At 41.6% G+C, this 22,730-nt stretch overlaps 2 protein-coding genes and 1 pseudogene across 6 annotated transcripts; all 3 read left to right on the top strand.

Annotated features, from left to right (window-relative positions):
- Positions 1–81: 81 nt before the first annotated feature.
- On the top strand, positions 82–3,009 carry LOC136537511 (glucan endo-1,3-beta-glucosidase 9-like; annotated as a pseudogene).
- A 5,072-nt stretch (positions 3,010–8,081) lies between these two features.
- LOC136540829 (egg cell-secreted protein 1.3-like) lies at positions 8,082–8,671 on the top strand. Its single transcript, XM_066532843.1, has one exon. The coding sequence runs from the start codon at positions 8,095–8,097 to the stop codon at positions 8,590–8,592; it is 498 nt and encodes a 165-aa protein (XP_066388940.1). The 5' UTR covers positions 8,082–8,094; the 3' UTR covers positions 8,593–8,671.
- Positions 8,672–9,025: 354 nt separating this feature from the next.
- Positions 9,026–15,366, top strand: LOC136540827 (uncharacterized). Of its 5 annotated transcripts, XR_010780025.1 has the most exons (12): positions 9,026–9,465; positions 9,822–9,864; positions 10,077–10,130; positions 11,607–11,670; positions 11,853–11,909; positions 12,000–12,094; positions 12,198–12,236; positions 12,320–12,408; positions 12,689–12,767; positions 13,955–14,002; positions 14,440–14,621; positions 15,194–15,366. XR_010780025.1 is itself a non-coding variant. In XM_066532842.1 (11 exons), exons 1-10 carry the CDS (start codon positions 9,272–9,274, stop codon positions 13,999–14,001), a joined length of 726 nt encoding a protein of 241 aa, XP_066388939.1. In that variant the 5' UTR covers positions 9,026–9,271; the 3' UTR covers position 14,002; positions 14,440–15,001. The 5 variants fall into 5 exon arrangements, 4 of the variants coding, with proteins under 4 accessions (XP_066388939.1, XP_066388938.1, XP_066388936.1 ...); XM_066532842.1 differs by lacking the exon at positions 15,194–15,366 and having other exon boundaries at positions 12,355–12,408; positions 14,440–15,001; XM_066532841.1 differs by lacking the exon at positions 15,194–15,366 and having other exon boundaries at positions 12,198–12,260; positions 12,355–12,408; positions 14,440–15,001.
- The last annotated feature ends 7,364 nt before the right edge of the window (positions 15,367–22,730 follow it).

Raw genomic sequence — 22,730 nt, 5'->3', positions numbered from 1 at the left:
TTTGGTAGGTAATAAAACAAGTAAAACAATAGTATATATATTCAGCTACGCGTAGACGTAGTCGTCTCTGCCCACGGCAGCACGGGAAGAAAGAGGGCCGAGACAAAGAGCCTGAGAGAGGCCGCCGCAACTGCACACCGCAGACGGCATAGCAGCACTACTAGTGGCTACAGCGCGCACGGAACACGAGGCAATGCCGTCCAGCTCCAGTCGCCGCCGCCCGCTGCGGCCGCTCGTACCTGGCCTCCTCCTGTTCCTCCTCGCCATGGCGCCTCCACCGCCGGCTCTCGCGGTGGGTGTGAACTGGGGCTTCGCGTCCTCCCACTCGCTCCCGGCGGCGCAGGTCGTACGGGGCCTCCTCCTCCCCAACTCCGTTCCCCGCGTCCGCCTCGCCGCCGCCTCCTCCGACGCGCTCGCGGTGCTTGCAGGCACCCGCATCGCCGTCAGCGTCGGGGTCCCTGACGCGCTGCTCCGGCCCCTCGCCTCCTCCACCAAGGCCGCCACCGCCTGGGTCCACGACAATGTCACCCGTTACTCCTCCAGCGTGCGGTTCGAGTAAGAGCTCCCTTCCAATGCACGCTTTTTAGGTGCCTCGGAGTCTTTTGCTAGTCGAATGTTCTGAGAGAAAACGAAGCACGGATGATGGTTTTAGTTGACCTAATTCTCATGTCGACAGAAAAGGACCAATTGGGCACAGCTGACTTCCAATTGACTCGATTAATCAATATGACTGCAGTCTTCGTACTCACAACCCGTTACAGTAGTCACTGCAGTTCTACTGTGGATGGCTGGATCCCACGGAAAAGTGGGCTGTGCTGCCTGTGCATTTGTTACCTTATTTCTATAATAAGATTGGATATTATGTCGGATGTGTGGCTGATCAATCTGAATCGAAGAAGGGAACCATTTCTTTACTGAATGTATTAGTTGGCTTCAGTTGATAACTTGGTGCTTCTGCCTTGCAATAGTTCACTGGAATTTTCTTATAACTAGGTAGTAGTAGTACCTGGAGAACCTCTTCTGTGAAATTTAAACTATGAAAAATCCACAAAATGTCACTACTGATATGCTGGTAGTGACAGGTTCCTGATTGGTGAATGCAATTGAGGGATGCTACAATGACTTTTATCTATGCCAAGTAAACAATTGGAGGTAGAATTTACCATTTCGTAGAACTTCAATGGGCAGAATGTGAATATAATCCTCTTAGGTTACAACTTTGAACCTGGGAGGACATTTAGGTTATCTTTTGATATTCTTCATTTCGTATATCAGGTTCAAAAGTAGCAGAATAATAGAGTTGTATTTTACGTTCACTGCTATGTCAAAGCCTAAATAAAAACTCAACCCGCGGGGGGTAAGACAGCCCCCGGGCATTGTGCTTAAGAAGAAGACCTTCTCACGCAGGTCGAGAAAACCCCCGAACCTCTACCCCATCCATACACAGCGGCACCGCAGTTCCCGTGAGACTGGGACAGACGAGGAGATTTTTTTTCGACGCGCAGATAAACTGCGCCTCCTCCGGCCAACAAATCCGTCCCCGAGGGGGTTCGAACTCTGGCCAGCAGGGTGCAAAGCGCACAGCCAAACCAACTGGTCTAGCGTTCGCTTGCGCCTAGACCCTAAATAGCCGAAAAGAGTACATAGTTGGGTCTTCAGTGATGTGTACCTTTTGTGGCAGATGATTATGTTTCATTTCTGCAAAAAAAATAATAATTTGCGGTGTGTTATAGAGCAAGTATCATGACGACATTGTATATCCCACTGCATAGATGAAGGGAATCATGCGTTAAATAATGCCATTATTTGTGTTCAATCTGTTTGTGCATCTATGTTGCAAGTCTGTTTTTTAATTGTATCTTTAATAATATTTTTAAATTGACAAACAAATTGACTTCACAGGTATATTGTTGTTGGGGATGAGCCCTTTCTTCTATGTCATGGACAGAATTTTCATCCTTTTGTAGTTCATGCAGCAGAAAATGTTCAACAAGCATTAGTCCATGCAAAATTGTCTGGCAAGATGAAGGTGGTAGTACCTTGTAGTGCTGACACATTCCAGAATGCATCTACCCTGCCCTCGAAAGCTAGCTTCAGATCTGATGTTAACAAGACCATGGCAGATCTCCTCTCATTTCTTGCCAACAGCAGTTCTCCATTTATGGTCGAGCTGGATCCATTTTTTAGCTTTCAACACAACAAAAATATGTCATTGGACTATTACCTTTTCCAACTAATGTCTCATCCTGTAAAAGATGGTCAAAACAAGTATGACAACTACGTTGATGCAAGCATAGATGCTCTGGTCACTTCTCTAACCAAAGCTGGCTTCAGTGACATGGACATCATTGTTGGGAGAGCAGGATGGCCAACAGATGGAGCTGTGAACGCAACTCCTGCTATTGCTCAGTCGTTCATGACTGGCCTAGTCAACCACCTGGCCAAAAAGTCTGGGACTCCACTTCGCCCAAAAGTCCCTCCAATTGAGATGTATCTCTTCAGCCTTTTAGATGAAGATCAACGGAGTATAGCTAGTGGAGGTTATGAAAGGCACCATGGCATTTTTACCTTTGATGGCCAGGCAAAGTACTATGCCAACATAGGTCAAGGTCCTAAATCACTCAAGAATACCCCTGATGTCAATTACCTTCTATCAAAATGGTGTGTGGTAGACAACAATAAGGATTTGTCCAATGTTTCTTCTAGTTTCTCGTCAGCTTGCTCCAATGGCGACTGCACTTCTCTGTTACCTGGTGGCTCCTGCTCAGGTCTTGCCTGGCCTGGTAATGTGTCATATGCGTTCAACAACTACTACCAGCAGCATGATCAGAGTGAGGATAGTTGCTACTTCAATGGCCTAGGTTTGATAACTACTGTTGATCCATCTGTCGACAGTTGTTTGTTTCCTCTCGCAATTTGCACTTCTGCTGCCACTTCTTTGCACCTAACATTGCCCATGTTGCTATCATTAGTTTTGTGGTTTTGCATTGTCTGTATATAGTCTGGTGAGGCTAGATTGACAGCCTGTTCGGTTGGCTGGTTCATATCGTTGCTGGTTCGTTAAGAAATACTGCTGGCTGGTTTGTGTGAGAGAAAAATACTGTTCCGGCTGGAAATTTACGATCGTTTATGACAAGCCACAGCCAAACGAACAGGCTGTGAGCCTTCAAACTGTTTCTTTGGGCCTCTTGTTGAATGTACTCCAAAGTCTCGGTGCACCATCAGATAATATTATTCCTGGAATGGCACAATTTCTGATGTCTCTTAGAGTGGCTATCAGAATTGGTAGGTTTAGTCCAAATGTAATGATGTGCTTTAAAATAGTCTGGCTGAGTCAACCAGCAGCTCTTCTCTTGTTCAAAAATTTGAACCTGGTAATGTTGCCATTTCATGATAGATACATTCTTGGTTTCACTACATCTTAGAAAGTCCAATCAACAGAAGGTGCTGCACGTTATGCATTTTAACTACAAGTGAACCGCGCAGTTTAGCTGGAGACCTAGGCAGCAGTGTACAAAGTCTAATCCACAGCTGTGACTCTGTGAGCTGGGGTTGGGCCTGCCACAGAGGGGAGCATGTCTTTTTGTTTGTGCAATTGTCAGTGCCTAAGAAAATGTGTTACACAGTTATACACGGTCAATTATTCATCTTTCAGTCAATGAACACTGACTTATGTAGAAGAACTTCGTTCAGATACCGGTAAACGGATGCTGACTTGCTGAGATGCCTTGTAGTCCCTCGGTCCCATAAACAAAGATGTTAGAGGCCGTTTGGATCCTTGAATTGAATTCATTATAATAATTACAATTTAGGCATAGATTAATTAAGTATATGAAATATATTTATATATTTATTGTTAGGCATTTTTTCGATCAAACAAGATGCCTGATGAGTGGAGGAGAAGTATATTGGTACCGATCTACAAGAATAAAGGGGATATTCAAAGTTGTACAAATTACCGAGGAATTAAGTTGATGAGCCATACTATGAAGCTATAGGAGAGAGTTATCGAGCATCGCTTGAGAGCAATAACGTGGGTCTCTATGAACCAATTTAGTTTCATGCTCGGAAGATCAACCATGGAAGCCATTTTCTTAATAAGACAAGTTATGGAGCGGTATAGGGAGAAGAAGAAGGACCTACACATGGTTTTTATTGACTTGGAGAAGGCTTATGATAAAATACTAAGGAATGTTATGTGGTGGGCGTTGGACAAACATAAAGTCCCAACGAAGTACGTCGAGCTCATTAAGGACATGTACAGCAATGTTGTGACTAGAGTTCGAACAAGTGATGGAGACACGGATGACTTCCCGATTAGGATAGGACTACATCAAGGGTCAGCTTTGAGCCCTTATTTGTTTGCTTTAGTGATGGATGAGGTCACAAGGGACATACAAGGGGGCATCCCTTGGTGTATGCTTTTCGCGGACGATGTAGTGCTAGTTGATGAAAGCCGGACAGGAGTGAATCAGAAACTGGAGTTATGGCGGGAGACTTTGGAGTCCAAAGGTTTTAGACTTGGTAGAACTAAAACTGAGTATATGAGATGTGACTTCGGCACTACTACTCGGGAGGAGGAAGATGTTAGTTTGGAAGGTCAAGTAGTGCCTAGGAAGGATACCTTTCGATATTTAGGATCAATGCTACAGAGGGACAGGGATATTGATGAAGATGTTAGCCATAGAATCAAAGCAGGGTGGATGAAGTGGCGGCAAGCGTCTGGTATCCTATGTGACAAAAGGGTACCACAGAAGCTAAAAGGCAAGTTTTATAGGACGGCGATTAGACCTGCTATGTTGTATGGTGCAGAATGTTGGCCTACGAAAAGACGACATATTCAATAGCTAAGTGTCGCAGAAATACGTATGTTGCGTTGGATTTGCGGTCATACAAGAAGGGATCGAGTTCGGAACGATGATATACGTGAGAGATTAGGGGTAGCGCCAATTGAAGAAAAACTTGTCCAACACCGGTTGAGATGGTTTGGACATGTGCAACGGAGACCTCCAGATGCACCGGTGCGTAGTGGAATCCTAAGTCAGGATAGTAACGTGAAGAGAGGCAGAGGAAGACCGAAGTTGACTTGGGTAGAGGCAATAAAAGGAGACTTGAAAGGATGGAATATACCCAAAGACTTAGCCTTAGATAGGAGTGCTTGGAAGACAGCTATTCACGTGCCTGAACCTTGATTATTTCTGTTGGGTTTCAACTCTAGCCTACCCCAACTTGTTTGGGACTTAAAGGCTTTGTTGTTGTTGTTGTTGTTGTTGTATTTATTGTTAGGCATACAATGGACATACTTATATGTTTACATTTCTATTGTAGGAAAATGAGTTGAAGAATATGTTATAAGTTGGAGAATAAAATTATAGCATAGTGATCTATAGAATCAATTTCCATCTTTCACCCTATAAATTTGAGATAGGCTTATTTATGAGCTTGTGCAAGTTATGGAATGTTAAATTTCTAGCCAAATAACCTAATCCATTATGTAGGTTTCAATTTTTCCAGAACGAAGAGATCCAAATGGCCCCCTTATAGTGTTTAAAATTTGTCACGCAAAGAAAATCTGTTTGTTTTTGCATGCATAAGTCAGGGGTGCACTCTTCACTGTATGAGATGTTTTTGGTTCAGAGATACATATAACACCAATCATAACCAAAAGGTATAAGTTCATTTTCAACCTCTAATTTGTACGTCAGTTTGTTTTTCAACCTCAAATTATGAAATCGGATATTACTTAAAAGGTCTTCTAACTGTTGAAAGCGGACGAGTTTAGTCCTTTAGCTATTTTCAAAGGTGTTTTTCTATTTTTAGAAATAATAAAAATCTAGTTTAATCTCAAAAAATACATAACAAATTTATTTTGAATTTGAAAAAAAGATATGAAACTAGTAGCACCGAATTTTTTTGAAAATGTTGTTTATCTACCGGTGTTTTATTTGGATCTTATTTGTTTTAAACTAGAAGAATTCCCTACGCGCGTAGGAATTTTTTAGAGTAACTTTAGATGTCTATTGGATGAAACAAACAATACTATTTAAAAAATTATGAATTGAAATATACATTACTCTAGGATGAATTCCATGTCTCAGGTGAAAGCTGCACATGTTGCACACGTAAGTGGGTGAGGTAAACTGATAAATACTCATCTAATTGTTAATTCGTGCCAATTATCACCCTGTTCGCTTGGACTTGTTTAGCTTATAAGCCGTACTTTTTCAGCCAACGAACAATATTTTTCTCTTACACCAAATCAGCTAACAGTACTTTCAGTCATGGCTTATCAGCCAAATAAGCCCAAGCGAACAGGGCCTATATAATCAACTTTCTTACAACTGATTCCATCAGTGTATCATTTACAACATTGTTGTTAAACACTTTGCAGAACTTCAGGATAGTCACGAAGAGAATATAACAGTAATCCACTAAAGCAGGCCATCCTTCGTTGCGTAGAAAAATAGAAATACCAAAATTTAGGAAAATGTTGTGCAGTGTGCACTATGTGGGCCAGTGACTGAAGGCTCGAGAGATTTATACCTAAAAAAATTGACCGTAGAAGCAACATGAAGTAATAGCTAGCTGCCCTGGAAAGGAAATAATTAGCAAGAAGATTGAGGACCTCATATGATTATCAATGGGCATGAGGTATGAAATTACTAATGAGAGGTGAGAAGGTATGGATGTTGCTGAAGGAAAAGAAAAAAACTTTGATAAGTATATATTCAATTCTTTTTAGACAAAGAAGAGGATTCTTGCAAACCTATTGCCACGGTAATCAAGGAATCCTATCAATCACTTGCAAAGCAGCATCTGAGATCAATAACATCAGATCAATGATTTGTTGCCTCTGTGCCTCTTCGTGAGGTCTGTAATGGCTGCGCGGCAGATACTAATGGCCATGAAAGCGGATGGAAAATAAGTGGAGTTATAAATTGCACAAACAATTAATAGCCAGGATGGAAATGACTGCTTAAGATACGATGGCTAAAACAATGGTGATGACGTGGCACAACGTGGAAGTAGAAAAATAGGATTAGTGGGGTTTTGTTTTATAAGAGATATAGATAGATAGATAAATAATAAGCATGACTATGAGTTTCATATTTTTTTTATTTATTTAAAGTAAATTAGCTATCAAGTTTTTACAAAATAAAAAAAACGACATTTGAAATCAGCAAGGAGGACACGTTCTCGGATCTGGTTTTATAGTTCAAGGTTGACAATCAAATTGGCGTGCAAAATACCCTGTTTTCAAATCAAAATCAAAATAAAAAATGCTATCCAACATACGTGTGTTTTAGCACAAAAAAAAACACATGGATTTTAGTTCACCGGATCGTTGGCTCGGTTTATCCACGTCCGTCAAATATGCGTCCGTCAGGCACCAGCGGCACTAGCGGCGCACTAGCAGATCTGCGCTTCGAACGACCCATGACGCGGCGCGACGACCCATGACGCGACACCAGCAGAGGCAGCAGTGCACCAGCAGCGTAGCACCAGCACTGGCCAGGGGACCACGACGCGACGACCCATGAAGAACGGGCAAGGGAATCAACCCCTCTGTATTTTGTTCTTCCATAGAAAAAAATTGTTTTATGTGATATGTGATTTGTGATATGTGGATTTGTGATCTTGTGATTGTCTGGAAGTAGAGGAAGGCTATAGGTAGAAGAAGGATGGAGGCTGTTGGATCTTAATCTTATGGTGTAAAAAAATATATTGAAATGGTATAAAACACATGGTTATACAGTAGACACCCTCTAAATCAAAATACATAAAATTGGAAGATAAGCAGGCATGACTGTGTCCGTGGCTCCACGGCAGTATGGCACGGTGGAATTTTACGTTAGTGCGGTAGTGCCAGAGAATTTAATTTACTGTCCACTTTCTTTTCCATTAGGGAAAAAGCGTGGCTTTTACACATTCTGAAAAATTGTGACTCTTGGCTTGCCTGCAGTTACTGCCTGCACCTTCTATAAAGTACAGCCGCGAGCCTCAGCTATAAATTAACTAGCGCATATCTTACTTAACCTTCATTCATCGTCCCAAGTTTTACTCTTACTAGAGCAAAAGGCACCACCACCAATCATGACATTCTCCCGCCTGTCCCTGCTGGCCGCGCTCACCTGCCTGGCGCTGCTGGCCGCGTCGACGGCCGCGCAACGGGCGCCGCCGATGGCTTTTGCCCCGTCGTCGTCGCCTTCAGTTCGGGGCCTGCCTGCACTGGCGGAGCGGCTGGAGGGCGCGGAGGCGCAGCAGTGCTGGGAGGCGCTGGTGGAGATCAAGTCGTGCACGGGCGAGATCATCATCCTCTTCATCAAGGGCGAGGCGTTCCTGGGGCCCGGGTGCTGCAGCGCCATCCGCGTCATCGAGCAGAGCTGCTGGGCCGCCGACTCCGTGCTGTCCATCATCGGCTTCACCCCGCAGGAAGGGGACATGCTCAAGGGGTACTGCAACGCGGGTGGCGACAACGACGGCGGCGGGCAGAGCGGCTCGCCGCCGCCGCGCGGTGCGGACGCGGTCGGTGCTGCTGCCCGCGAGAGCGTCGCTGCCGTTGCGGGAAGGAAGAGCTCGATGCACAGATAGATAGATGGATCATGATGTGGTTCGTTTCCACGTCCAATCTTGCTGGCTTTGTACATAACATACACCAAATAAATTGTCTCGAGAAAGTTTGGCTTTGCCGATATGAATAATAGTGATAAATCTTACTCCCTGCTGCAGAATGTTGTCCTTGAACTTTGGTATTAAATCCGTTTTAAATTATAGTTCGTTTTTTTACCCTAAGTGGTCTTATTAAAAAATTTATGCTAAACACCACTTCTTTTATCACGGCTTGCTTTATTAACAAAAAAAAGTTTTTCAAAAATAATTTAAATTTGACTATGTTCGTATAAATTTTTGCATAGAAACCTGTATGTGCTCTGACGATTCAGTTCTGGCCTTGTGTGTGGGTTCGGCGTCTACATCACACCCGTCACCCTGCACGACAAGGCCGCGACAGAAAGCCCCGAGGCCAAGGAATGAGGCCGCGACACAGGCCGCGCCGCAGGACGGATGGGGACGCTGCCGCTGTCGGCCGAGCCCCGAGGCCGGCCAAGGAATCGTCGGGTCTCGGAGTCCCGACGCTTGAGCAGTTGAGCCTCGTGACTGTCGATGCGGAACAAACGCCAAAGGGCTTCCCTCCTCGCTTCCCCTCATCCTTGGTCACAAGCAGAAAAAGATCACACCCTCCCGCCCATCCTCGGTTGCGCCGCCGCTGCGAATGCCGCCTCCGGGGCCCCGCCTGCCGCCGCTTCTCCTTCTCCTCCTCCTCGCGGCCGCCTGCAGCAGCGGCCTCACCGGTGCGGGGGAAGGCGGCTCCTGCGAGTTCTCCGTCGAGCGCGGTGGCGAGCTCTACAGCTTCGCCCTCGAGGCGCCGACGCCGGCGCACCGCCACGGCGTGCTCAGCGAGGACGGGTACGTGACGTAGGTACCCATGACGAACTACTATATACTAAGACCAGTGTACCAAACACTCAAACAGTGCTCCCCTGCGTCCATCGGGATGGGGATTGCCGCGAATTCATTACTGGGCCTGATTGTCTTACTTGCTGAGAGTTGAAGCTAAGACCTCCAGACTCATTGGCGGCTAGGGCAGCCTTTAGAAGTGTGCCTCGCCAAATTTGAATTCAATCAGCTCGACTCAGTTGCATACTTGTATTCTAATGTGTTAGAAATATTTGTTCTGGGGAATGGCATTTGTTGTGTTTATTATACCTATATGTTGAGTGTGTCCCATATAATAATAATGTAATGCCCATCTTGTGTTTCAGGTTTTACAAGGTGGCTGTGAATGATTCCATACTCTGGTTCCAGGTTGGTTAAGATAGTATACTCCTTTATGTATGAGTGCGTATTGCATATGCTGGCATATAGTACTTTCTAAATTTCCAAAAGCTAATATGATAAGCTGGTTAATAACTGAAAATAGACTCTTGAGTTTCCTAAAACACTCTCTTTCTGGAGGGGTGAGACTTTTAAGGTTTGGTCTTCCACTAATGATAGTTTTGTTTGTGCCATGCGTGCAGCTTTGCGATGAAATGCTATTCAACTTTGACCCACCTATGTGTCTTAATTGTGAGGTATACTCCCTTGGTCTAGCTATTCCATCAGTTAAACGCAAGATGTTCAGGTTTTCTCTAGGATTTCCATTATGGATCATTTGCACACTTGGCACTCACGCCTGTACTTCAGCATTTAATTTCCATGCTCGCGCTGAATAAGCAAAGCATCATCCCTTGTTGCATTGCTTTATCTGGAACTATATTGAGTTTGTCTCAGCCTTTCCTGATTGTATTATCAACAACAACATAGCCTTTCAGTCCCAAGCAAGTTGGGGTAGGCTAGAGTTGAAACCCACCAAGAGTCCCAAGTCACGGTTCAGGCACTTCAATAGCTGCTTTCCAAGTACTCCTATTCAAACATAGATCTCTAGGTATATCCAAGCTTTCAAATATCTTTTTATTGCCTCCCCCCATGTCACCAAGCTTTCAAATATCTTTTTATTGCCTCCCCCTATGTCAATTTCGGTCTTCCTCTACCTCTTTTCATATTATTAGCTTGGCTTAGGACTTCATAATGCACTGGTGCCTCTGGAGGTCTCCTTTGGACATGGCCAAACCACCTCAACCGATGTTGGACAAGCTTTTCTTCAATTGGTGCTACCTCTAGGCGATCACGTATATCATCATTCCGAACTCGGTCCATTCTTGTGTGACCGCAAATCCATCACAACATACGTATTTCTGCAACACTCAGTTGTTGAACATGTCGAATCTTTGTAGGCCAACATTCTGCTCCATACAACATAGCCGGTCTAATCGCCGTTCTATAAAACTTGCCTTTTAGCTTTTGTGGTACCCTCTTGTTATAGTCGCCACTTGATCCACCCTGCTTTGATTCTATAGAACTTCCTGATTGTATTATAAATAGGATTTATATTATACTGCACAATTTATTTACTTGTCATTTGCTATTTTGTGTGTGTATTCTTTTTTGTGGACACGGTTTCAGTAGCAACTTCATTAGCTGTATTTGGTAAGATTTGACGAAGGATACGTTTTATCACTGGAAGATTGGCGCATTATAAGTGATACTTCACTTCATCTTTGCAATTAGCTTATTCATGTGCTAGGTGACAGTCTTTTATTAAATAATTTGAAAAATTGTCATGCCAAGGACAAGCTTAGGCCCTGTTTGGATCCATGGTCTAAAGTTTAGTTGGCTAAAGTTAAGGGCTAAACTTTAGACCACTTTAGCTCACTTGTGTGGTCTTAATGAGCTAATAGTATTTTTGTGAGGTTGGCTAAAGTTTAGACATCACTTTAGAGTTTAGACCACCCGTTTGGATTCTCAAGAAAAGTGGTCTAAAGTTTGGTGGCTAAACTTTAGACCATGGGATCCAATTGATTGAAATAACGTTATTTTTTAATAATTTAGGCTCCTCTGTACCTTCGCATTGAGTGCTGTTAAAGATTATATTTTCTTGTTTGTTACTTTATTTATGTTTTTTCAAACTATTTATGTACCATAATCAAACTATTTATGTAACATAATAGGACTGTGGTGGTCCATCGAGGTGTGGAACTCAGTGCAGTGCACTTGTGTCAAATTATATTCGAGGTTGCTTTTTTTCTCTCCTGAGTCCTGATTGGATATGTTTTCAGCAGTCTTTCCCTATTATTTTCTTAATTGTGTATCAGGAATGGTACCTGTGGGACCATTGGTGTCCCCCATTTCCATTTTTCAAATATCGGTAAAAATTGTTAATGTGTGTAACTTTAACCTGCATTTTCTGTCTGCAGGGTATGATGTCTGCACAACTATTGGGAGTTTATCTAAATCCCATATATCTCTAGTTGGTAAGAATGACATAAAGTTCTTTCAGAACTATTCTTTCTGTATCGATGTCTCGAATTAACATGATTGTTGTTTCATTGGGGAAATAATAGACGAGAGTAATCCTCAAAAGGGTATCATTGTTAAGATGTTCTCATCAAAGTGTTCTATTTCTGTTTCCGTTCTTTGCGAGTCAACTGCAGCCCAAGTGAGGAGATTCTTTCATTTACATCTCCTTGAAGTTTATTGTTTTGTTTGTTTCTCTGCCACCTCTTATTTTACCTTGCTATTTTATTTCCTCTCACTCATAGGTACCAGACAAATTCGTCGTATCTGGTCTTTGTGATTATGTGGGTACCAAAAAAATTGCAATGGTGCAGTTTTCTACAGCAGTTTTGTTTCCTTAAGACATTAACATAATTGTACCTCACAGGCTACAACACTTAAACACCCTTCTGGTTGTGCAAGGTCTGTTTCTGCTTCTGGAAGTGGCTGGGGATGGTTAAGCACTTCGTTCATGACGTATGTTCTTTTGAGCTGCATATAATTATGTGAACCTGGAACCTGCTATATTAGACAATTAATCTGCAGTAGGAAGAAATTGAATCTAGCTCAGCTACTGGAAGGGGTGAGTAATACACCCCTAACCTCCCTGGTTCAGGTCTATTTTACCTTGAATTTGGGTGCCCATTTCTTTTTAATACAAAACTATAGTCTTGTTTGTGACTTCCCATCATCGCAGAGTTTCACAGTTTTTTCTTTTAGCAGTTCTCAGCTTGATTAATATCTAATTTTTCTGCAGAATTCTGTGCCTTCTTGGAGGGTACATTTTGATTGGAGCAGTTTACAGATACTATTTCCTTGGCATTCATTCTGTAGAGGTAAAGCTTGTCTTTCAAGAGTCCTCCATTTATATGCCTCATTCGTTTTATGTCAAATTATATGGAGTTTGATGTTATTTGCTTGGTAAGGCTAGTTGTAACTCTCATGGTTTCTCATCAATAAGCTCCGATCCATAGTTTTAATCACTAGAGTTACATGAAAAATCTCATTAACCCAACTCCCACTTCACTGATACATCTGCATGCGTGTGCGCATTGATGGTTATTCTAAATAGTTTTGTTTCCCGAAATCTGTAGGGAAAAGTACCATTTCGTCCTAACTTTGTGCTAGATAACTTTTGATTAATGTTCCCAGCACTGGGAATGGGCTCAAGAAAACTTTTACTAATACAACAACAACAACAAAGCCTGTCAGTCCCAAACAAGTTGGGGTAGGCTAGAGTTGAAACCCGCCAAGAGCCCCTAGTCACGGTTCATGCACTTCAATAGCTTCTTTCCAAGCACTCCTATTCAAACATAGATCTCTAGGTAAAGAAAACTTATACTAATAATTTGTTAAAATTTGTATTAGTCTTGAGTTGGACCAACTCCTCAAGGCACGATTTCAAAATAAATTTGGACTGTAGTTGAGCCCAGTGTTTAGAGACAACTTGCTCCTCAAAATGTTGAATTGTACTGAAGTTTTACTAAAATCAATCTGTGAGACCACAAGTTTAATCTTGTAATTGATTTGATTCCAGCTTCATGTTTCTTGAATATACGTAGCGGCAGTGAAACTATTGATTGCTTGTGGACAACAAGGTCCACCTGGCTATGAAATAAATTTTTTGACCATTCTACTTGGATTTGGTGGAAATTGGTTTGTTCAATTGGGTTTCCCAATTTCTAATTGGATTGTGAAAGAAATGCATTTAATTAAACAACTACGGTAAAACAAACTACGAATAAAGAATGTAAATGCATTTAATTAAACAACTACGGTAAAACAAACTACGAATAAAGAATGTAAATTTATCAATAAATCAAATATTTTTTTAATAAAAAATACAAGTGAATCATAGCTCCCCCTTGTAAACAATGAACATTCCCTTGAAATTGTGATTAGATCAGCCTTCACTTGTGCTGATATTTCTGTGAGCAGTTAACTTAGGAACCCACTCCATCCATTACACTTCAACTTCATGATGCTTTTGAACTACTTGTCTTACTCTTTTCTTATATTGTAGGCCATTCCAAACCTGGAATTTTGGATTGGTCTGCCCCAACGCATTAAGGTAAGAGATGTATATTCACTTTTAAATGATTGCTATTCTCTACTAGCAACCTGCTGTATGTGAGGATTTCGTTTCATTCGTCCCTTTTGATCTACATGTTATATTTGCTCTGTACATTTATCAATTACCAATACAACCAGCCCTAGTGTTAAACTTCACATGATGGGTGCAATGAGTAGTAATTTATACTTGTAAACAAGTTTCAATTATAGCAGTAATATACCAAGGTCTTCAGTACTGCGGAGTATTTAGTTACCTGCACTTGACCAGTCGCAATAAGAAACATGCTGTTGTTTTTTCCTTCTGAAAGGAAAAGGTAGTTTTGCAATTTACAGGTGTCTGTTGAAAATTTCTAGAGTTCCTTTACTTGCTTTTCATGTTCTGAGTGTCATCAATCATCAAATGTAACCTTATAACTTGCTCATCCATCTGTCCAGACTATCTTTGTTCCTGCAACAAGAAGTCACGTAAGTTACAACAGAGATGGTCAAGGCACATACGCCCCTGTATACCATTGAGAAGGTGGGCATTCAAGAAATTTTATTGGCAGCCATACAGTTAAGCACATGATAGTATGGACTGGACAGCAGGATGTATCTTTGTTCTTGCCGGGATACAGGTACTGTCAATGAGTCATGTATCTTATCCCTTGTGTTAGTTTTAGGCTGTATCTGGTTGAACTTTCACTGGGACAAGTGATTGCAGTTACAATCAACAGGTTCATATATTACCTGTAATTAGGTTTCTTTTCTTTCTCTTACTTTTTTTGGCGGTAGCCGAAATAGTTGCTGGTCAACAATTATTTCATAACAAATGGCACCATTGCACTATAATACAGATGTCATGATCACAATTCATTGCTTTCAAGTTTGGAATCGTTTTGTCTCAAACTTACATAATGTGTGCATCAGTCTGAAGTCTGAACTAAAACCTAGGTATGATTTATGTACATAATAATATCATCTCACCATGCGAGTAATAGTCAATCAAATGTGGTGAGCTATTTAATTCTGGTTTCCTTTTCAGAACTAATCCCTCCATTTTAAAATATTAGTCCACCTCGGAAGCATAATAATAAATATAATCCTGCTTTAATCATGCTTTCCGTAACCTACTGATCTATCTAAATAGTTACAGGTATGATACAATTCTGTAATATATTACATTATTACTCAACATTTTGCTTCCTAGGTATATGTTGACGTCGGAAGTGATCCGAATCAAACACCAGTAGGGTCTTGGACGCCCGGGACGCTACGGACCGAAGAACGCAGCGAGGATGTCACTCTTTCGTGGTGAAGAACGGAGAGGTTTAGAAGCAAACCACCAAAAGATAACCAACGTGCTTACGTGACGAAGATGCAAAAAAGGGGAACTCATTAAAATAAAATATTGCATTTTTCTTTTCCCATTCTCATCGCCTTTCTATCCTTCTAATCGAACTTGAAATTGGATTCAAAAGAAAGCTATTGTGAAAACCGACTAGTTTTCAGGCAAACTAGCAAAGAAACCGTCGAAGCTCTCATCCGGGAGGGACCCCGTCAGGGCAAGGATGTCGCCGGGTTACCCTAGGTCGGCCGACAAGCCTAGGGCGTCATCCTTGGTCGTCGGATCAAAGGATGAACAGTATGGGGTTGGAGAAGAGGGTAAAAGGGTTGGGGTAGAGATAATAGATTTATTTGTTTGTCGATTGGATAGATGGGAACTCAATCGGCCATGATCCTCTCATATATATAGAGGGGGTGGTCTTATCCCAGTAGAAAACCTCTCCAAACCTTATTTTCCAAGTTTCCCACGAGTTTGGAACGGTTCGGATCGGAATCCAAAAGGTCAGATCCGAACAGGATTTTCTGTCAGGTATGTTGGAAGTCCTGACTTGGGTCGGAACTCCCGACAGTCAGAACTTCTGACTTTTGTCGAAACTCCCGACGTAGGGATAACCCCAGACACCCGAGTAGATTTATTCAGGCTTCCCGGAAGTCTCGACACCTGTTGGAACTTTCGACAGTCGGAAGTCCCGACAACGTGGCATCTTTCCGAGGGCATAACTTCTTTATCCGGACTTTGAATTAGACGTTCCATATATATATTTTGACCATCTCGACGAGAGGAACGCAATGGTGAAGTCCGTTTCCCATTTTGACACCTTCACAAAATGGACATTTTTTGTTGTCAACATATGCCCCCCTGTTTTTAGGTGAATGGTGCATAAACCTGAAAACACTTAATCAAATAAATTAAAACCAAACAACGACGATACCCATCTCATCGGTTGTTCAGTGGCTAAGGGCGATGTATACATCGGCCATTTTTTCTAAGGACGATATATGTATCGGCCATTGTTTGGTGAGCACTTAGGCTTCTTACCAAACACTTGGAAAGTACCTTTTCAAGTACCTTTCGTTGAATGCTCTCGTGAGACGTTCATCTTGCAATGTCTCTAGCACATATGAATTTTCGAATATAACTTTGACCACTTTGTAAGGACCTTCCCAATTCGGCGATCACTTGCCAAACTGATTGCTCTTCGATCCAATTGGTAGTATGGTTTTCCACACCAATTCTCCCACTTAGAAGGATTTGCTCCCGACTTTCTTGTTGTATGCTTTGGCAACTCGAGCTTTATCTTTCTCTATTTTCTTGAGAGCTTTTAATCTCACATCAGTCACCTCATCGATATTATCCATCATCAAACCATGATACACAACAACTGATAAATCATTTTGTTTAGCAAGCCTGTATGCATCTAAATTCACTTCGACAGGCAACAAGGACTCTTGGCCATATACTAACTCAAAAGGAGTAACCTTTGTAGCACCATGCCTTGAAATGCGATGTGTCCATAGAGCCTCAGATAAAACTTCATGCCATCTCCTTGGATTCTTCTCAATTTTCTTTTTGATGAGTTTGATCAAAGTCTTATTACTAGACTCAGCTTGGCCATTGGCTTAAGCATAGTATGGAGATGAATTGAGCAACTTGATCTTATATAATTCGGCAAATTCCCTCACCTCTTTAGATACAAACGATGTCCCTTGATCTGTAGTTAATGTTTGAGGGATGCCGAATCTATGAATAATATGCTAAGTAATGAACTCAATTACTTCCTTGTGTGTCATATTCTTCAAAGGAACTTCCTCGATCAACTTAGTAAAGTAATCCATAGCAACTAACACAAATCGGTGTCCCTTCAAAGATGGGGGATATATTTGGCCAATGAAGTCTAACCCCCAACCACGAAAAGGCCATGGTTTGATGATAGAATGAAGCACAGCAGCAGGCACAAGCTGAATATTCCTAAACTTCTGGCACTCTTCGCAACCTTTGTAGTAGCGAAAACAATCGGCCATCATAGTAGGCCAATAGAAATTGGCTCTACACAATAACCACTTCATCGTTGGGGCAGATTGATGCGTACCATAGATGCCTTCATGGACTTCTTCCATAGCCACTCTTACCCTGATCCCAAGCACTTAAGCAGCAAATCTTCGGTGGTTCTTCGATAGAGCTTATCATTATGCAATACATATTTGAAAGCGCTCCGCCGAATATTTTTATCAATTTTGGCACTTGGATCACGTAGATATCTCAACAAGGGAGTCCTTCAATCTTCTAAATCAGCCCCAACATCATTGGAAGTTATATCGGGCCGATTTGATAGCTTTTCGGGCGAATTGACCGGGCTGGTCACAGGTGAGTCGGCTGAGCCAACTGGGTCGGTAGGCGTAGCCGATTTGGAGGTGTTGGCTTGGCTGACTAGGGCAGTCGGCTTAGCCGACTTGGCCATAGCAGAAGAGTAGTCGCTGAGCCGATTTGGTCAGTCGGCTTAGCTGACTGGTCTATACCTACACAGGAAAAATTGAAATCTTCATGCATCGGCTGTTTTTTAATATGGAAATTATGTCCACTGACATCATAGCCAGATGCTTGTTGAGCTAACATGTTGGCCTTTTGATTTTTATGCCTTAGAATATGCCGAATTTGAAATTCGACAAAATAGTCAATAATATCAAGGCAAGCATCAAGACAAGTTCTTAGTGACCCTTCTAAACATTGAAATTCAATAGCAACTTGCTGTACCACCAGCAAGGAATCACCATAGGCTTCAACATGTTATACCCCATGGATTGCAATATGGCCAAGCGAATAAGAAAACTTCATATTCGGCTCAAATGTTGTTGCAGATATAATTCTAATCGGCTTGATGTCTCTAATAGCACCATTGTGAGAAATAATGATTATGCCAACACCTTGGCCTTATTTGCAAGCCGACTAATCATATTGTCACATCCATGAAGTAAATCAAAATGCATATATCATGCCCCCTGGGCCTTAAGGCCATCAAAGTAAATTCCATGGGGGCTTTCTAATAGCACGATGGTCGCAAGCATTCATCGGCTATATTTTTACACTAAGGGCGATATCAAAATATCGGCCATATGAATTCATCCACATAAATGTGCATAGCTAAAACAAAATATTTTGGCTCTTGATCATTGATAAGTAAAATAATTTGGCAACCCCCCATAACATAAAGATCCACACTAAGGATCAAAATAAGGAGCTGAGGGATAACCATGTATACCAGGGGATGAATTCCACATATGCATAGGTAGAGAATACAGATGATGCCATAACCAATGATTTTGATGATTTGGTACAAACCTCTAACTTGGCAATTGTTTCTTGAATCTCCTCTCCTTTGTTTTTGTTGCACCACTTGCTTGAACATCATCCTTCTGGGCTTGAATACTTCCTTTAGAAACCCATGCCAAGCCTTTTCCCTTCAGCTTCTTTGCACTAAGCTTCTGTAATTTCTCCTCTTGCCACTTTGGTAAACTGACTGAGCATATCGATTTTATTTCTGTTTTGGACAACGACAAATCTTTCTTGATTTTGGGCACTCCCACCTTCTTTTGTTTAGATTTGGCACCTACAATATCAATAGATGATTTCCCCACTTCTTTGCCATCAATAGCTGAATTTTTCAGCAATATAATTGGCTTTTCAATAGTTGAATTCAGATCTGAACTCTTCTTCTTTTGGCCATCATACTTCACGCGATAAACTTGTTTTACCGCTTTCTTCTTTGGTTGAGCTCCAGATCGATTTTGAGCAAAATGGTCTTTACAAGATGATGATCTCTCTAAATGTCTAGGAGCTGCATACTCTACATATTCTGGCCTCAAATATGGTGGAACATGTGCCTCTTTATCAAACCAGTCCCAAGATGAATAAGGATAAAAATATGTGGGTTGTGGTCCATACGACATGGGAATTGGCTGCATAAAAGGAGAATATGTTACTGCTGCGTAAGATTTATCTCCTTGCCGATTCCACTCTTGAGACTTACGCTTTGGAGGCAATTTTGATGAATGGACTTTCTTTGGCCGCTTGGTGATATTTACTTCTCGTATCTTCTCATATTTAGCTAGAAGTTCCTCGAACTTGAGTTTTGGCCTTTTACTTCTTTGTTTGTCATGGCCTTTACCTCTATTAGCTTTACAAGCATCCTCTTTCTCCCCATCTTGACATACATGCTCCAAAGGAGGATCCTTAGCCGATTCCCCTTGCTCAATGAGATCAATCGGCTTTTGCTTTGGTTGGAGAGATTTCAGCTGCCCCCTAGTGTCTTCTGGAACTATGATAACTTTGTTGTCCTCTAGAATATCTTCTATTTGCAATTCATCAACAACAACCTTGCCTTCACTTGAGGGCTCCACATCTCTCTCTTGGGCGTTCAAGCTTTGAGCTTTCAGTGAATCGGCTAATACAAGCCGATTCGAAACCTGTTTGTCATCAAGACTAATTGAATCCAATTGGTCTATGTGTTGAGCTTTAGAAAATCTCAATCGTCCTTTATCAATGGCCGATTGGATCACTCGACGAAACATATTGCAACTAGAGGTATTATGATTAGAAGAATTGTGCCATTTGCAATATGTAAGCTCTTCTAAATTTTTAACAGATGGCAAAGCATTGTGATCAATGATTCTAATAAAATTATTCTTGAGCAAGACATCAAAGACATGATCACAAAAAGTAAATTCAAAGGTGTACTTTGATTTCTTTAGCTGATTCTTTTGTGGAGTTGGCTTTAAAGCTAGGCAAACGAATGGATCGGATTTATTATCAATCCATTCAGCCACACCGTTGCAATTGCTTACAGGGAGCTTTAGCTTTGACAAATTACCACTATCGGCCTTGCCATATGGAACAATGTCTTGGCCGATAGAATCTGAATTTATTTTATCATCAACAAATAAATTGATATTCTCAATCGGTCTATTACAATAATTAGCAAGGATATCTCTAGTAGATGCAGAAATTGAAATAGTATGACCAGATTGGAATTTAAGCAAAATATTTGTGTTTTCTACCTTGTTGATCATGTTGGAAAAGTGCACGTCCTTGATTTGCATGATGTTGCTTTTCATCTCTAGAGAATGATCAACAATAGATGCTGAATCATCCGAAGATGCATCGACAGCTGCCGAGACCGAGAAAGTCGGCGAGCCCGACTTGGGCACTAGCAGGGGTAGTCGGCTTGACTGACTGGGAAGTCGGCCTAGCCAACTCAGGGAAGACAGCAGAGGTAGTCGGCCTAGCCGACTCAGGGCAAGCAGCAATCAGCTCAGCTGACTTTGAAGTCGGCTCAGCCGATTCTGAGCAGGCAGGCAACCCTTCTTTGTTGCTTGTAGGGGCTTGATCTCCTTCAATGATGCGGTAATCACTAGATAAGTGTACAACCCCTTTGACTCATAAAAAAATAAGTCTAGCTCGTTTCTGGTGTTTTCCATGCTTTTCTGTAGCAAGACTTGTTTTTTGAGATATGATTGATTCGGAAAGGATATTGTATTGTTTGGCTTTTGTAGCCGAACCTTTGCTTACATCCAAATCAATTATTTCTTTCATGCCCACTAGCAATCCTCTTTTAACCGATGACTCAACTATGATCGGCCTTTTCTCATTAGTCTTTCCAAAATATTGATAGAATCGCTCCTCTAATTGAGACCATGAACTAATAGTACATTGCGACAAAGATGTAAACCATGCAAAGGCAATACCGATGAGAGATAAAGGAAAATTTCGCACTCTCATATAGTCTTCTTTACCGGTAAAACCTAGCTGTGAGAGATATATACTAATATGTTCCATAGTGGTTTTATCATCTTCACCACTAAATTCATAAAAATCAGGTACCCACCAACCATTAGGAGTTTTCAAGTAATCATAGCATAATGGGTACGGTCTATGATAAGTGGGCACCTTCCATTTAGAGGAACCATATGGATTCCTAGCATGGGTAAATCTTCATCGATTCGACTTGATTTGAGAGCAACAAATGAAGCCGAATCATGATTGTTTGCAAGTGCACACATTGCTGAATTTTCATTGATTCGGCTACAATTCTTAGCAATATGTGGAGCCAAATCACGAGTTTTAGCACTCGAAGGCCTTGCTGAAATTTCACTAATTCGGCTATGGTCATGAGCGAAATATAAAGCCGAATTGTGAGCATTGATCTTTGCATAAGGTGCCGACTATGGTTATTAGTAACACGTGAAGCCAAATCATAAGTATTAGCACTTAAACACCTTGCTGAATTTTCATTAATTTGGCTCGAGTTGGAAGTAACATATGGAGCCGAATTATGAATAGGAGCATTGGCATATGGTGCTGAATTTTCAGAGCAATTGGCTAAATAATTAGCATTGTTATAGCCAATTCTCTCATTCATCAGCATATCTTGTGGTGGAACCATATATTGTGAACTTATAGCCGATAAATAACAATTTACGTGTTGTATGTTGCTAGTAGCATCAAAACTCAAAGAATTTATAACATGCATCGGCTCTTGACCATAATATTCATAATTATGATGTGTATGATGAGGAGCATTAACAAAAGTATTAGCCGATGTAACATATCTAGTATCATAACAGCTAGCAACACCAACATGAGAGCACATAGAACTTGCAAAATAACTATTAGGATCATAAGATACATTTGCAAGTTGTACCTTAGGGTGATTGTAGTAATATTGTGATGCAACACATTGGTACTTCATGATTTATAACTTGACTGTCTTGCTGAATTTTTTGACAAGCAATGCAACTTGTTGTAAAATCGCAAACAAGATCACAAGGGGTCAAAACCAGATGCGATCGGCCTTTTGGGCCAGATGCAATGGTAATGGCAAGCTCAAGAAGATATATTAACGAGGAGTAAGGCTAGGTCAGAGAGATCGGCTATAAGAGATAGCCGAACCAATCGTCCCCAGTGGAGTCGCCAAAAAGTGTGTTGACGTCAGAAGTGATCCAAATTAAACACCAGTAGGGCCTTGAACGCACGGGCCGCTATGGACCGAAGAACGCAGTAAGGATGTCACTCTTTTGTGGTGAAGAACGGAGAGATTTACAAGCAAACCACCAAAGGATAACCAACGTGCTTACGTGACGAAGAACCGACTAGTTTTCAGGCAAACTAGCAAAGAAACCGTCAAAGCTCTCGCCCGAGAGGGACCATGTCGACAAAATATGGTCGGCAGTCTACCTAGGGGTATGCCCAAGGTAGTAGATTGTCGACAGACAGATGCGCAAGCCACAAACAAGATGGTGATGTAAGATAGACATGGGGTTTTATCCAGGTTCGGCCGCCAAGAAGGCGTAATATCTATGTCCTACGTCTGATTGTATTGCTATATGTCAATGAGAGATGTTTTTTA

The sequence above is a fragment of the Miscanthus floridulus genome, chromosome 2 (assembly GCF_019320115.1).
Source record: "Miscanthus floridulus cultivar M001 chromosome 2, ASM1932011v1, whole genome shotgun sequence".
NCBI lineage: Eukaryota > Viridiplantae > Streptophyta > Magnoliopsida > Poales > Poaceae > Miscanthus > Miscanthus floridulus.
This window is presented reverse-complemented; position numbering and strand designations above follow the sequence as displayed.